This window comes from Muntiacus reevesi, chromosome 2, assembly GCF_963930625.1.
Source record: "Muntiacus reevesi chromosome 2, mMunRee1.1, whole genome shotgun sequence".
NCBI lineage: Eukaryota > Metazoa > Chordata > Mammalia > Artiodactyla > Cervidae > Muntiacus > Muntiacus reevesi.
In genome coordinates, this window is record NC_089250.1 from 258,351,810 (window position 1) to 258,366,480 (window position 14,671).

The 14,671-nt window shown below is 49.2% G+C and overlaps 1 protein-coding gene across 1 annotated transcript; it reads left to right on the plus strand.

Moving 5' to 3' along the window:
• Nucleotides 1–1,409: 1,409 nt before the first annotated feature.
• Nucleotides 1,410–8,787, plus strand: UPK1A (uroplakin 1A). The gene is made up of 7 exons (XM_065925969.1): nt 1,410–1,497; nt 2,983–3,183; nt 5,767–5,841; nt 5,950–6,057; nt 7,045–7,224; nt 8,504–8,587; nt 8,666–8,787. Exons 1-7 carry the CDS (start codon nt 1,414–1,416, stop codon nt 8,708–8,710), a joined length of 777 nt encoding a protein of 258 aa, XP_065782041.1. The 5' UTR covers nt 1,410–1,413; the 3' UTR covers nt 8,711–8,787.
• The last annotated feature ends 5,884 nt before the right edge of the window (nt 8,788–14,671 follow it).

Sequence of the window (14,671 nt, forward strand, 5' to 3'; positions counted from 1 at the left end):
TTCGCCTGCGGAGTGGGCCTGTGTGCCACTAGGGGGCGCCATCGGAGGGACCGCGGGCCTCTCTGGAACGCGGCTGGGGAGGCGCCTTCGGCCGCGGCACACCTGGCGGAAGACTTCCTTTGCAGACATCCCAGCCCTCAGATCCCACCGCCGCCCAGGAAAGCGATACGATGGTACCCATTCTGCAGATGGGCAAATGCACACGCCAGGTCGCGCGGCACGGAGTAGGCGGAACTGGGATCAGAACCTAGGTCTTTGATTCCGCAGACTGAAGACATTTCCAACCATGGCTCCTCCTCGCCGTGACCTTGCTTTGTCAGCGCGTGTGTGGTGATGGGGCCGGGGGTGGGGGGTGGGAGGGGCTCCGACGAAGTCCTTTCAGTATGCCTTCCCTTTTTCTTGCACACTCGTTTCCCCGCTTGCTTGTTGAACACTCACCTCAAAATCCCGTCACACACACACATCTTCCAAACTCTCCCTCGGCCCCAGAGGGGAGCATCCCTCCCACTTGTCTCATCTCCTCCCTCCTCCCGGCCTCGTCCAGCGGCCTTGGCAGGCCGGGGTACCTGCCCTGAGACGGTGGAGCCACCAGCCGTGGAGGCAGTTCTGGGATTCCGGGCTCGCGTGTGGATTTCATTTGCATCTCTCCCCCTCCCAGGGAGGCTCTAGTCCTGCGGGGAGAAGTCGGGTGTTATACTCGCCCTCCCCACCCTGTCCCCATCCCCACCCCCAGAACGGACTGAGAACCACAGGCCACCGCATGTCACCCTGCCCATGTGGCCAGCATAATCTGGAATTTCAGGTCTATAAATCACTGGCAGGGGGCGGAGTGGGGGAGGGGGTTCATAAAGCTGTTCTCCCATACTGGTCTGCCCGCCTGACCTCTTGTCCCCTCCTCCAGACACCCTCCCTCCTTCCAGGAAACTGGCCCAAGGAGGGGCCTGGGCGTATATAGAGAGCCACTGTGGGAGGGGCTGGCCAGAGAGGCTCAGGCAAAGAAGGTGAGGAGGGGCCCCTGGGGGTCTGGATGGGGAGGAGGAGCTGCAGAGGCCAACCCTGAGCTCTGATCAGTGACTGCCCCATCCCAGCCTTGGTTTCTTTTGGGGGTGGGGGCACGCTCCATGGCTTGCAGAATCTTAGATCCCCAACCAGGGATTGAACCCACATCCCCTGTAGTGGGGGCGCAGAGTCCTAACCACTGGACTTCCAAGGAAGTCCCTCCTCTTCTGTAAAATGGCCCACTGCCAGGGATGTGGGCACAATGGATATCAGCCTGGGCCCAGGAGAGAGGTGGGAGCAGAACCCGGCAGCTGGGGTGTGGAATGGGGGCAGTGGGTCTGGTCCAGCAAGGCCCGCCCTCCTCTCCCAGCCTCCACCCGGCCTCATCCCTGCTCATGTGTCCCAGGCAGGACTATGGCTTCTGCAGCAGCAGCAACGACAGAGAAGGGGTCTCCAGTTGTGGTGGGTCTGCTGGTCGTGGGCAACATCATTATTCTGGTAAGACATCACTGGGAGCCCAATGGGTAGGTGAGGAGGAGGGAGTCGTCCTGAGCCTGGGCACGGGGCGGCTGAGAGCCCAGGACCCACTTAATGGCCCACATCGCTTGGCTTCTCAAGTCAGAACGGTCCTGATTTGGATCCCAGCTCTGCCTCTCCCCAGCCGTGTGAACTTGAGCAAACAGCTTGACTTCTCTGTGCCTGTTTCCCCATCTAGAGATTATGCCTTCACTGTGGGGACTGTTTGTTGAGTGGATTAATCCTCAGATTAATGGTCCTCAGATCAGAAAAAGTGCTTGACAAGTGCCAACTGTCATCATTAACATGATTATGGACATAAAGCGCCTGCTGGGTGCACAGGAGGCCCATAGTAATGAGTAACAGCAATGTCCTTTAGTTATCTGATACCTGCACATGGATCCAGACAGCCTGGGTTCAAACCTCAGCTTTATCACCTTCTACTCTGGGACCTGGGGCCAGTGATGTAATCTCTCCAGGCCTCTGTCTCATCTGTAAGATGGAGATAAAATAGGAATGCTGAGAGGATCAAATGAGCTACTGGGTCTGTGCTTAGGCCAGATCCTGGCATACATGTTGCTGTCTGTATAGGCCATCACAACAGTAGTACAGGACAGCTGGTGACAGTGATGATTATCACATGGGAAGCAGTTTTGGGGACCAGTGCACACAGGAAATACTCCGTGAACCTTGGTCTGATTGTCAGCAAAGGTACCACCGAGCAGTCTTCCTCTTGCCTGGTTCCCCATCCCAAGAGGTAAACAGATTTTTATTTTTCCAATATCTCTTGAAGCAGATACAAGCAGATAGGAAACTAGGTACCTGTTTTCTCCCTTTTCTTGCTCATTCCGCATCCTGCCCTGTGCCTCCCCCATCCTCCTGCTCCCGTTGTGTGTGGGCCCCTCCACATCAGGCCTCAGCCAGCCTCCCCGCCCCTTCCCACCACTGCAGAGCCCTCCGTTGTGTGACACCCTGGCCCCTGTATTCCCTACAGCGCTGCAGGGAATAACCTGGTGGGTGTGTGATTTCCCTGCATGGGCAGGTATATCCAGAGGATCGATTCCTGTGAGTGGAATGACTGGACTGAAGGGTCGATGCCTTTGTCATTTGTTCTGGCCACAGCCAGGCTCCTCTCCTCAGGGAATAGCAACTCTCTCCAGGAGACCCAGCATCTCCTTGGGGCCAGTCCTGAGCGCCAGGCTTTGCATGTAGTGTCACCTCGCATCCTTGAAGTCTTTAGCAGCTGGGGTGGAGGTGGGGTTCAGGGGTCTGGCTGGGTCCTCCCTTCCCTCTCGGTCCTCTGCCCAGCTTCATCCCTGCTCGTGGAAGGGGACGGCTTTGTCACTCTTACTGCTTTACCAAGAGGGCAGTAGAGGCTCCGAGTGGGGAAGGCGCTTGCTCACAGAGACTCATGCAGGTGAGCCAACCACCCCTGCCCAGCCCCTGCTGACCGGCCGTTCTGTCCAGCTGTCAGGCCTGGCCCTGTTTGCTGAAACGGTATGGGTGACCGCCGACCAGTACCGCGTGTACCCGCTGATGGGTGTCTCAGGCAAGGATGACGTCTTCGCCGGCGCCTGGATCGCCATCTTCTGCGGCTTCTCCTTCTTCGTGGTGGCCAGCTTTGGTGTGGGCGCAGCGCTCTGCCGCCGCCGCTCCATGATCCTTACGGTGAGGCCCCGGGAGGAAGGGATGGGCATGGCTGGCCGCAGAGGTCATCCTCACAGAGCCATAATACCGACCGCACAGAAGCCCTAGTGTGCCCTCCCCGTGGCACCACACTGGGGTCTCCTGGCAAACACGTCATGTCATCTGTCCATAAGCGAATAACCTAGGCTCAGCTGTTACTCTCGTTTTACTGGGAAAACTAGGGCCCAGGGGAGGCAAGGAAAAAGGCGCTTCACAGGAAGATGGCTCTTGAGCAGCAGAACTGGGACTTGAACCTCAGCTAGTTGGTCTCCAGGGTCTGCGCTTGTGAGCTCTGTTGAGAACAATGACAATAAGAATAGCACAGGTACCATTTACTGAGTGCTCACTAGTCTCCATGTTTTACGTAGATTCATAGTTCATTTGTGCCTCACCACCCATCATGAGGTACCATCATCATCTCCATCTTCATCCTCATGAGCCCATTTGACAGAGTTGATACTGAGGCTCAGAGAAGTGAATCCACTTCTCTAGGGTGGCACAGCAAGTGAGTGGCAGAGCCAGGGTTTAAACCTGAGCCCATCAGTGCTTGAGCCTAGGCTCTTAGTGTCTGCCCACAGCAATAACCCACACTCCCCCAAGTACCTCTCATGTGCCTGACATGAGGCTAAGCAGTTTAGACAGTGAACGCCTTCAAGCCAACCAGCGGCCCTCTGAAGTGAGTGCTTCTCTACCCATTTACCAGATGAAGAAACTGAGGTTCAAAGAGGCCCACAGATCAGATGATAGGGAAAGCAGGAATTCCAATCCCGGCCCCAATGACCCAGAGCCAACACTGGGCTCCCTCCCCATCTGAGGGCTTTTTGAATTCCCAGGAGCAGCTATTTACCTAATCCACAAATGTGTATTGAGCAAGAACCATGTGCCAAGCCCTGTGCTAGATGCTGGGTTATTTAGTGAGCAAACCATAAAAGCCCTGGCTATGGGGCAGGATACTGTGATGGGGGAGACAGTGTCCAAGGAAGGAAGAGCTGGAGCTGCGGAAGGGAGAGTGGAGAACTTGCAGGTCAAGTGAAGCAGAGGCGGGGTTGGGCGGGTGGGGCGCGGTGAAGGGGGCTATGAACCACGTGTGTTGGCTGGAGCCAATTGTGGGGAGGTAGTGAGAAGAACTGGGGGCGGCCAGGGGAGTAGAACCCTGGGGGATGGGCATGGCGATGCAGGGAGAGAGGGGAGGTGGGCCTGGCAGGTGGGCCCGAAGGCCTTGGTAAGGACTTTGGCTTCGCTTTGTATAAGATGGAGCCATGGAAAACACTCTTTTCCGTGCCCTTTCCTCTTTGTCTTCTTTCTTTCCTGCATTTAGTTCTCCGGCACAACAATTTTCCAGTCCTAAAAGTCCACCCAACTAGTAAAAGAAAAAAAGTCTGTGTCTGTCTCCCCTGTGAGTTTGTCATTAATTGAGACACAGAATTTTTCTTTAATTATTATGAGAAATTTCAAACAGACTAGAGTGAATGGCGCCATGAACCTTGTGGACCTATCACCTGGTTTCAACAATATTACCCACACATCATCCCCCCATCCCACCCTCTGCCTGCCCACATTTTTCTTTCCTGGGGTATTTTGAAGCACATTCGAGACACTAGGTCACTTCCCTGTATAAATACTTGAGTGCACATTTCTCTGAGCGATAAGGACAAGGTTTTAAAGCCCCACCCTCTGCTGCTTTAAGGGTAAGGGGAGGGGACAGCTGAGGGTCAGAGAAAGAATTTTCATTAAACACCAAAGAGTTTGTTTTTTGTTGGAGGGTTTTTTTTTTTTTTTGCACAACCACTATACCGTGGGCACATTCTGTAAATTTATCCCACTCCCTTCCTATCTGTCTTCCAATACCCAGTTTGTGTTCACATGTCGCTGGTTGTCTCAGGAATGTCTTTATTTTTTTCTTCTCTATAGTAGACATTCATTTGACTGCATCCAAGCTAATAGTTAACTTCAGGGAATACGATACATATTTTAAAATTTCATTTCCTCCTAACATTTTATAATAAAAAATTTTCAAACATACGGAAAGGGTGAAAGATTTGCACAGACAGCACCTATGTATCCATCATGTAGATGTTTCCATTCACATTGTGCATGCTTTGTCACTCAGTCATGTCGGACTCTTTGGGACCCCTATGGACTGTAGCCCCCTAGGCTCCTCTGTCCATGGGGATTCTCCAGGCGAGAATACTGGAGTGGGTTGCCATGGCCTTCTCCAGGGGATCTTCCCAACCCAGGGATCGAACCCAGGTCTCCCGCATTGCAAGGCATTTTCTTTACCGTCTGAGCCATCAGGAAAGACCTCCATTCACATAGTCCTATACTTTTTTAAACAATTGCATTTCTGGGAATTCCCTGGCAGTCCAGTGGTTAGGAAGTGCTTTCACTGCTGGCCCCTGGTTCGATCCCTGGGCAGGAAACTAACATCCTGCAAGCTGCCAGACTCAGCCAAAAAAAAAAAAAAAAGCATTGCATTTCTATCTATGGACCATCCTTTGAGAGGTGTGACCTCACAGGCTTTGCCCTGAAGGCACTAGTCGTCGCCCTCCCTCTGTCTCCCCGCAGTACCTGGTCCTCATGCTCATCATCTACATATTTGAGTGTGCTTCCTGCATCACGTCCTACACCCACCGAGACTATGTGAGTCCCCGGGAGGCCAGGGGAGGGACCTGACTTCCGGTGGGGGGGTGGTGAGGGTCCTCTCTCCCCCCAGCCCGGCTGGACCCTGTTCTTCCCGGCCCTCTGCAGATGGTATCCAACCCGTCCCTGATCACCAAGCAGATGCTGACCTTCTACAGTGAGAACTCGGACCAGGGCCGGGAACTGACCCGCCTCTGGGATCGCATCATGATTGAGGTGGGCGAGGGTCCGCAGTGCTGGGGGCTTGGGGGGGGGGGGGAAGTCTGGGGCTCTGACCACGGAGGTAGTTAGGGCTCCCCTGATGCCCACTGGTAGATGATATCTACTCACGTGGTTCTTACGAGGGAGGGACTCTTGTCCTTGCCATTTTCCAGATGAAAAACCCCCCAAAAGAGAGAACAGCACTTGCCCTTACGGTTGGTAAGGGACAGAGCTGGGGCTCAAACCTGGCAGCCTAGATCCAGAGCCCCTGCTCTGAACCATCGCCCGCACCGTCTTAATAATAACAATAGTCATAATAATAACAGCAAACATCAACCAGCACTACCTTATGTTTAGCACTGTTCAAAGCACTTTCAAGCTTTTTTATTCCTCACAGCCAGCCCATAAGGGAGATCAGCTCTTAGCAATGAGGAAAGGGAGGCTGGAGGTTGAGGGCTTACACAAGGTCCCATGGCTGGTCGGTCACAGAACCAGAAGAACTCAGACCCAGGCTGCCAGATTCTAAAAAACACATGTTAATTAAACTCAGTGTGATACAGGAGCACAAAGGGAGAATGTTGAGGACCCCGCGGAAACTGAGGTCCCCGTTTGCTTCAAGTTAGCCAGGCCTGGGGCCCACGTTTGAAGGAGCCTATATTTTCATCATTTGGGAGCCACAAATTAAACACCCATGAGGGCCAGGAGAAGCCAGAAATCGGCCCATTGGTGTCATGTAACTCTTTTTGTTGGCGGCTAATTTAAAAAAAATTTTTTTTTTTCAAATGAATTTTTTTTTCAAAAAATTAAAAAAATAAACCATGAGCGTGGGTTTGATCCAAATCCCCCATCAGCCTCGGAGTGCTGGGACAAGTATTGCCTGCTCCTTGCTCACACACAGACCCTGGAGTGCAGGCCCACCTCGGCCTTCCTCGCTATGTGACTGCAGGGGAGCGTCTGTCCTCTCTGAGTTGGAGCCCGCCTGACCCCAGCCTCTCCCTCCAGCAAGAGTGCTGTGGCACGTCAGGCCCCATGGACTGGGTGAACTTCACATCTGCCTTCCGGGCCACCACCCCAGAGGTGGTGTTCCCCTGGCCCCCACTGTGCTGTCGACGGACTGGCAACTTCATCCCAGTCAATGAAGAAGGCTGCCGCCTGGGCCACCTGGACTACCTGTTCACCAAGGTGTGTCTCCTCCTGCTGTGTCTGTCGGTCTGTCTGGCCCTCTCTGGATCTTCTGTCTCTTTCTCCCTCCCGTTGTCTCTGTCATCTCCTCCCCAACCCCCATCTGACTTTCTCAACCCTCCATCTGTCCGCCCCCCACCTCCCCCCGCCCCGCCACCTCCCCGTGCAAATCAGAGGGATGCATGCCACAGGTTTGGTCTGATCCAGACCTGGTGACATCTGCAACTTTTCTCAGGTTGTCTGGGGATGAGAGCAAGAACAATACCGGCAGCCCACCACTAATAACCACTCACATTTCTTGAGCCTTTACTTTTTGTACCAGGCATCCTTCTAGGTGCTTTACATTCTGCCTTTTTACTTATTTAATTCTCACAGCAACCTAATGAGGTAAGGTTGTAATGTTTTCATTTTACAGATGATGAACCTTGCTAGTGAGGGATGAAGCTGGGATGTGATTTCAGGCAGTGAGGCCCCAACCAGGTGCTTTAACTCCTGCAAGGGGAGTGAAGAGGCAGAGAGAGAAGCCAGAGGAAGGGAACCAGTCCCAGTGGGCTAGGGGGGCCCTTCAGCGGCATGTCTTAGATCAAGTGTCGTGGAGAGAGGAGCCTGATGCAAACCATCACCCCTCTAGAGTCAGATAGCTGTTCCTTGAGTCTTGGCTCTGTGTAGAGCACTTACATGCCTCATCTCACAGAATCATCACAGCTGCTTTTTGGAGGGTAGTGCTGTCAATATTGCTATTTCCCGGATGGGAAAACTGAGGCTCAGAGGGTCAGAATCGTAGCTAGGCCCCATAGCCAACAAACGACAGAGCTGGCCCTCAGCTATGTCCTGCTGACTCCAGGGCACACACCCTGAACCTTTGTCCTTGGCCACTTTCAAGTCGGATCGAGCAGGGGTCTCCATGAAGGCAAGTGGTGAGGCTGGCCCTGCTCAGCCTCACCTCTAAACAAGAAGCTATTAAAACTGGTCTAATCCTAAAGGTATATTTCAAACCTTTGGAACTTGGGGGCAGCATGGAAAGCCGGCTCCAGACAGACTCACTGTCAGGCTGCACCATCTGAGGCAGCATCTGCTTGTGCAGTCTGGGTTATCGTCACAGCCCTGACTCCCCAAAATCACGCTGGGAGGGAGAAACCCTCACCCTCGGTGATCCCACAGGTAAGAAAAGCAAGACTGGAAGCAGGAAGTGACTCTCCCAAGGCTGCCCAGTGACTCTTGCTTTCAGCAGCCAGCCTCCCTGGGCATTATCTCACACTCCCACTTTCCCCTTGCCCAGGGCTGCTTTGAACATATTGGCCACGCCATCGACAGCTACACGTGGGGCATCTCGTGGTTTGGGTTTGCCATCCTGATGTGGACGGTGAGAGGTGGAGCCTTTGAGCTGGGTGGGATGGGGGTGTGAGGCTGGAGTGCCCCTCACCTGACGCCTCCTCTTCAGCTCCCCGTGATGCTGATAGCCATGTATTTCTACACCACGTTGTGAGAATGAGAAGGGAAGGCCACGTGCACACCGGCTTCCTCCTCCTCCTGCTCTGGCTTCCTCCGGCTGAGATGGCTGACTCACCTCTCCCTGTCCCACCTCCCTGACCCAGCCCTCCCTCCACTCCAAAGATGTTTTACCAGGTTTCTGAGCCCTGCTGAGAGTTGGGGTGCCCTAAAACCCCTAGACATCCTCCTACTAAGGACTAAGCTTCCAGCAAATTCTCTAAGGGGTGTGTAGCATGTGTGTACAGACCCTTAATCCTTAACCTCCTTTCACTAGACTGATTCCTGGCCCATCTTTCAGGGTCAACTTCAAGTCCTGTCCTCGGGGGGCCCTTTCCTGATCTCACCACCCCATTCAGAGATGCCTGTCTTATAGTTCCTGGAGCTCCTCCTCCATGGTGGATGTCATCATCATCACTGAACAGTTTGTCATTGCCTGTTTAAATTCTGGTAGAACTGGGACTGCCACGAGGAGAGGGGCAAGTTCTGTTATGGTCACTTTACTATCCCCCACATTGCCTGGCATGGGGTTGAACATGGCTATTCAATAAATACTACTTGAATGAGTTCGTTTGTTTTCTTCTAAGGCCAAGGTAAATGAATAAGAACTATTCCAGTGGAAGTAGCAGAAACCCACCCAGCACTGACTGAAACATAAAATGGAATGTACAGGCTCCTGTAACCAATTCAGTAGTTCTGGCTTCAGACGTGTCTGGATCCAGGGGCTCAATCTAGGTTTCCAGGAAACCTGCTTCATTCTCTGGCAGGATTTCTCTGGTAAGACCGGACTTACATCCTTATAACTAAGCAACACAGCAGTGAGAAAAGGCCTCTTTCCCAAAAGCTTTCACCAAGGTCAGGAATTAAATCTCACTGTCTTGGTTTAGGTTTTAGCCCCACTCTTCAGTCTGGGAAGGGAGAGCAATGTGGATTAACATTCCTGCCAAGGATGCATCCAGGGGTGGTGTTAGGAAGGGGACTGGTTATCAAAAGAAAATCAGAGTGCAGGGCTGCTGAGCCAGTACAGGTGACAGACATCCTCCTTTATTGTCGTTATCTAGTCGCCAAGTCCTGTCCAACTCTTTGCAACCCCATGAACTGTAGCCCACCAGGCTCCTCTGTCCGTGGAATTTCCCAGGCAAGAATGCTAGAGTGTGTTGCCATTTCCTTCTCCAGGGGATCTTCCCTGACACAGAGATTGAACCTGTGTCTCCTGCATTGGCACGAGTATTCTTTACCATTGAGCCACCTGGGAAGCCCCAGACATCCTCCTACTAGGGACTAAAGCTTCCAGTAAGTTCTCTAAGGGGTGCGTGAGAGCAAGCAGTTTAAGAATCTCATCATTGTTCTTTTGTTCTCTCAGAAGCAGGCCCAGGCTTTGGCCATTTGACAGTGGTTAGGCCGTATGAGGAGAACTCTTCCTTAACCATTAAGTGAGGTTTGTCAGGGTCCTCATTTCCTCCACTGGTCTGCAAATGGCCTGCAAATGCTGCAATCACATGTCAGCTTTTGAAAACATACTTTAATGGTCAAATCTATTACAGTGAAAAATTGGAAACAACAGAACATCCATCAGCAGAGGGTGAGTTGTACAACTCATGTTATATCCTTGGACTGGGATTCTCCGTGGCTTTCAAAAAGAAGGTAAATCTATGTGAGCTGATATAAAAAGATGTCATAATGGTATAAATAATTGAAAAACATATATAAAGGTGTTCATTATAGTAACCTAAATGAACATCAGTCGTGGACTTGTTAAATTAGTTATGTTAGGTCTGTACTCTAGAATACCACAAACAATAGTAAAGAATAATGTTTAAACATGAAAAAAATCTCCAAGGAATGCAAGTAGAAATACTGGCAAAGCACATACAATGATTTTATTCCTGTAGATCTCTATGCAGGGTAGGTCTTTTCTTTTTAAAGAAATAGATCAAGGTTTAAAAATAATGTTTAAAGGAATATGGGAAATACTTTTTAGAAAGCAAAAATAATTTATAATGCTTCCATTTAAAAGATTATAAAAATTTACAAATGGGAAATGTCCCATGTTCCATTCCCCAGTAAACATCCCCCCTAGATCTTCTCCAACCCTGTAGGTAATGCTATTAATACATGACAAATGTCCTTTTTGGCTTTTCAAAAGTTTTTATCAATGTATTGATATATGCCTATATAAGCACATATATACAGGTGTTTGGTAGAATCATGCCTTGGATTAGATTCCTTAGTGGTCCAGTGGTCAAGAATCTGCCTTCCAATGCAGGGCATGTGGGTTCAATCCCTGGTCAGGGAATGAGGATCCCACATGCCACAGAGCAACTAAGCCCATACCACAGTTAGAAGCCTGCATATCACTATGAAAGATACCGCATGCTGCAGATAAGACCTGATGCCACCAAGAACAAATAAGTAAATATAAAAAATAGAAACATGCTCAAAATATGTGTTGCAACTTGTTTTCCTTCACTTAAGTATATATTTTGGTCATCTTTTCATGTCAACATATCTGGATTCACTTCTTTTTTTGAAACTGTGGCCGTGTATTCCAGAATACGGATATGTCACAGATCATCATACTCTGCTGTAAGTAAACAAGGCAAGGAGCAGAACCACATGCATAAGTGATTTCTTATTTATAAAAATAATATATACATATTTCTCATAAAGATTTTTTTGAGAAACCGTTGAGATGGAGGGCCAAGAGGAGGAAGAATTTCCACACCATATATATCTTTATGATGTTTGGGAAAAAATGCTTTGTAAAGATAATTTGTTACTTTTCAAAAACAAAATCTAATAAAGGGATTTCTTAAATACTCAGCAATGTACAACTTTGCTTTTCGAGACAGAATTTTTTAAAATACTATGTAGATGTAGATGTTATATGTACTATATTTTAACACATAAGCATACCTCCAGATTAACTGGCTTAACAGGCTTTTCTGCAGGCCCGGGAATAAAACCTCTTTTCCATCCTTGAGCACATATTTGACCACGTTGTAAACATGTCAAGGAAAAGAGGGTATTTGTCACAATCTACTTTTAAAATCAGATGTGTTCTCAGGTGGAAGTTCACAGTGACCTAGTCAGTGACTCAGATTCTCTGAGAAAGGAAGAGAGGCAGTACTGAGTTCTCACCCTCCACCACCACACTCTGAGCCTCCATGTTGTCATTTAATCGCTAAGTCGTGTCTGACTCTTTGCAACCCCATGGACTATGGCCCACCAGGCTCCTCTGTCTGTGGGATTTCCCAGGTAAAAATACTGTAATGGGTTGCCACTTCCTTCTCCAGGAGATCTCCCCTGATGCAGAGGTCAAAGCTGAGTCTCCTGCATTGAAGGCAGATCCTTTACTACTGAAGCACCAGGGAAGCCCCAAGCCTCCATGCACCCACCTCTCTAAAATGGGGTTCTGGGGACTTCCCTGGTGGTCCAGTGGTTGGGACTCCGCACTTCCACTTGGGGGCGTGGGTTTGATACCTGGTCCGGGAACCAAGATCGTGCATGTGGCAGGGTGTGGCCAAAAAAAAAGTACAAAGAAAAATGGGGTTCCTGCAGCCCCTATCTCATAGCATAGGGTTCATTATATTCTAAGAGCTCAGGAATCCAGAGACTTCTTTATTATGGATCAGGAATTTTCTCAATCCTGTATAATCAGAATCAAATACAGAAATAAACTGCTGGGTAAGGCTGATAAAAATATAAATATGTGTGTTTGCCTTAAAACTATAAAACACAGTTGTAAAACACAATTGCCTTAAAACTGTAAAACACTGTAAAAAAAAAGACCTTTGTAAAATCTAAAGTTTAACCTTGGTTATCAAGGAAGAGGAGACACTCGAAGGGGATTTTTATTTCATTTGTTGGGCATTTTGGTATTTTCCAAAAATTTGTATGAAAACTCTTGCTTTTGTCCTCCACAAAAATAACTCTTAAGAGAGGTCCTTTCTATTTGCTAGATGGGATGCTGTCTAAATCATGATCCTTTGAATTAAGCCCATTAGATCTTCAGACTTATTCAGTTGAATTTTCTTAACACTCCTACTCAGTGCTAGCTCCAAACACACAACCAGAGCTTCCAGAAGACAAACACTCCTGCTGGACATCAGTCTCACATTGGCCATTGCAATTTAACAGTGGCACTTAAATTTGGCTGCTTAAATGGGGTGTGAACCAATTTCTGATAGGCAGTTCATGAAGCAGAAGCAATGCGGTGTGTGGCGGGGGTGGGGGGGGGGGGTCCCTCTATAGGCCTTTCTGTTTCCAGTAAGATCCAAATAAGTAACTGACAAAGGAAACTTAAAGGAAGCTCACCACTGGGCAGTCTCAGGGAGACCAGAGCTGGGAAAACCAGACACCAGCCCCTTCCTTCCCCTAACCCCCACTGCAGACAGCTGCAAACAAGCTGTTCTTGTTTTTTTCATTTCTGGTAATAACCTGTATAAGTAAAATAGATGAATGATAGATGGCTGGATGGCTGAATAGATAACGATTGATAGATAGTTTTTAAAGAAGAACATAGAAATATTAATAAAAACTTCACCGTTGGACATGAGAGGTGTATTATGAAAAGAATTATTTTGCTAAACATTTTCAAGCTTTATCTGAGCAGTTAAGACAAGGTCAGGCTTTGTCAGATGCTGGGGTTTGGAGTTAAGCTGGCCTCTGGGCCATGGGTAGGTGGACCTCCACCACTGTCCCACATCAGCCACTCCTTTTTCTGGCTTCATCAGGTCACATTTCTGCTCAGCTGGAATGGCAGCAGTGTAACCTGGTCAAGGGAGGCCTCATCTGGCAGGACAGGTTTGTCTGCCTCGGCCCTACCACTCAGAGGGCCACTCCCGAGGGTGAGAGAGGAGCAAAGGGATGAGGCTCCCAGGACCACCCAAGACAGAGGCAGCCGCTTGATGGCTGTTCCTACTGCACCTCTGCAGGACCACATCTTCCTAGAGCTGAATCCAGCCTCTAACCCACTATGGCCCCCCAGTGCCCTCAGCACAGAGTCTAGGTCCTCGGACTGGCACGGAGGGGCCCTTGTGGCTTGTCTCCTTGCTTCCTCCCCAAGATCATCTCTCCCTTCTGTCTCATGGAGCCAACCTCTCTTTCACCATTGGAGATCACAGAATGGAAAGGATAAAGTAATGTTATATAGCACTCAAGTTTACATTCCTTTCATGAGAAAAAGTCGACTTATTCACTAAAAAGTAAAACTCACATCCCTTTGACCCACCTGATTCCACCTCTGGTAATCTATCTTGCATGTACACTCCCAAGGGTGTTCAAAAATCCATATACGAGGGTAACAAAAGCAGTAACTGAAGAGAACTAGTGATACAATTCATTATTTTACACCATAGAATAGTATGCAACTACGTTTAAAGGGAGCTCCATTTATTTTTGCTATATTAAATCATCTCCAAGATAGATTGTTCATTGAGAAAAATGCAAAGTGGAAAGCTGAATTAATGCTAAATGAAATGTGGTATCCTAGATTGCATTGTATTTAGCATTAATTCAGTTTTGCAATTTACATTTTTTTTTTCTATGAACAGTCTATAAGGAGGGCATTGAAACCCACTCCAGGATTCTTGCCTGGAGAATCCCATAGACAGAGGAACCTGGCGGGCTACAGTCCATGGAGTTGCAAAGAGTCAGACATGACTGAAGCGACTTAGCATGCATCCTAGATTGAATCCTAAAAAGACATTAGTGAAAAAACTAGGACAGTCCAAATAAAGTCTGGAGTTTAGTTAATGGTCTTCTTTTTTTTTTTTCTAATCACTCTGTCCCATACTAGTGTTAATTTCTTGGATTTGAAAAACATCATGGCTGTGCCGCTGAATTCTAAAATGTATCGTTTGGCAGAAGGTTAGGTCTTATCAGTAGAGGGCGCTGGAGGGACAAGCAGAAGTTAGAAGCTTCTCTCCAGATTCCAGTGGGTCCTTGTTGCTGCTGA

Excerpts from the sequence above, each read along its gene's own strand:
- UPK1A (XM_065925969.1), top strand. The coding sequence starts at position 1,414 with ATGGCTTCTGCAGCAGCAGCAACGACAGAGAAGGGGTCTCCAGTTGTG. Across the intron at positions 7,225-8,503 it reads TGGACTACCTGTTCACCAAG|GGCTGCTTTGAACATATTGG; the intron begins GTGTGTCTCCTC and ends CCCCTTGCCCAG. Across the intron at positions 8,588-8,665 it reads TTGCCATCCTGATGTGGACG|CTCCCCGTGATGCTGATAGC; the intron begins GTGAGAGGTGGA and ends CCTCCTCTTCAG.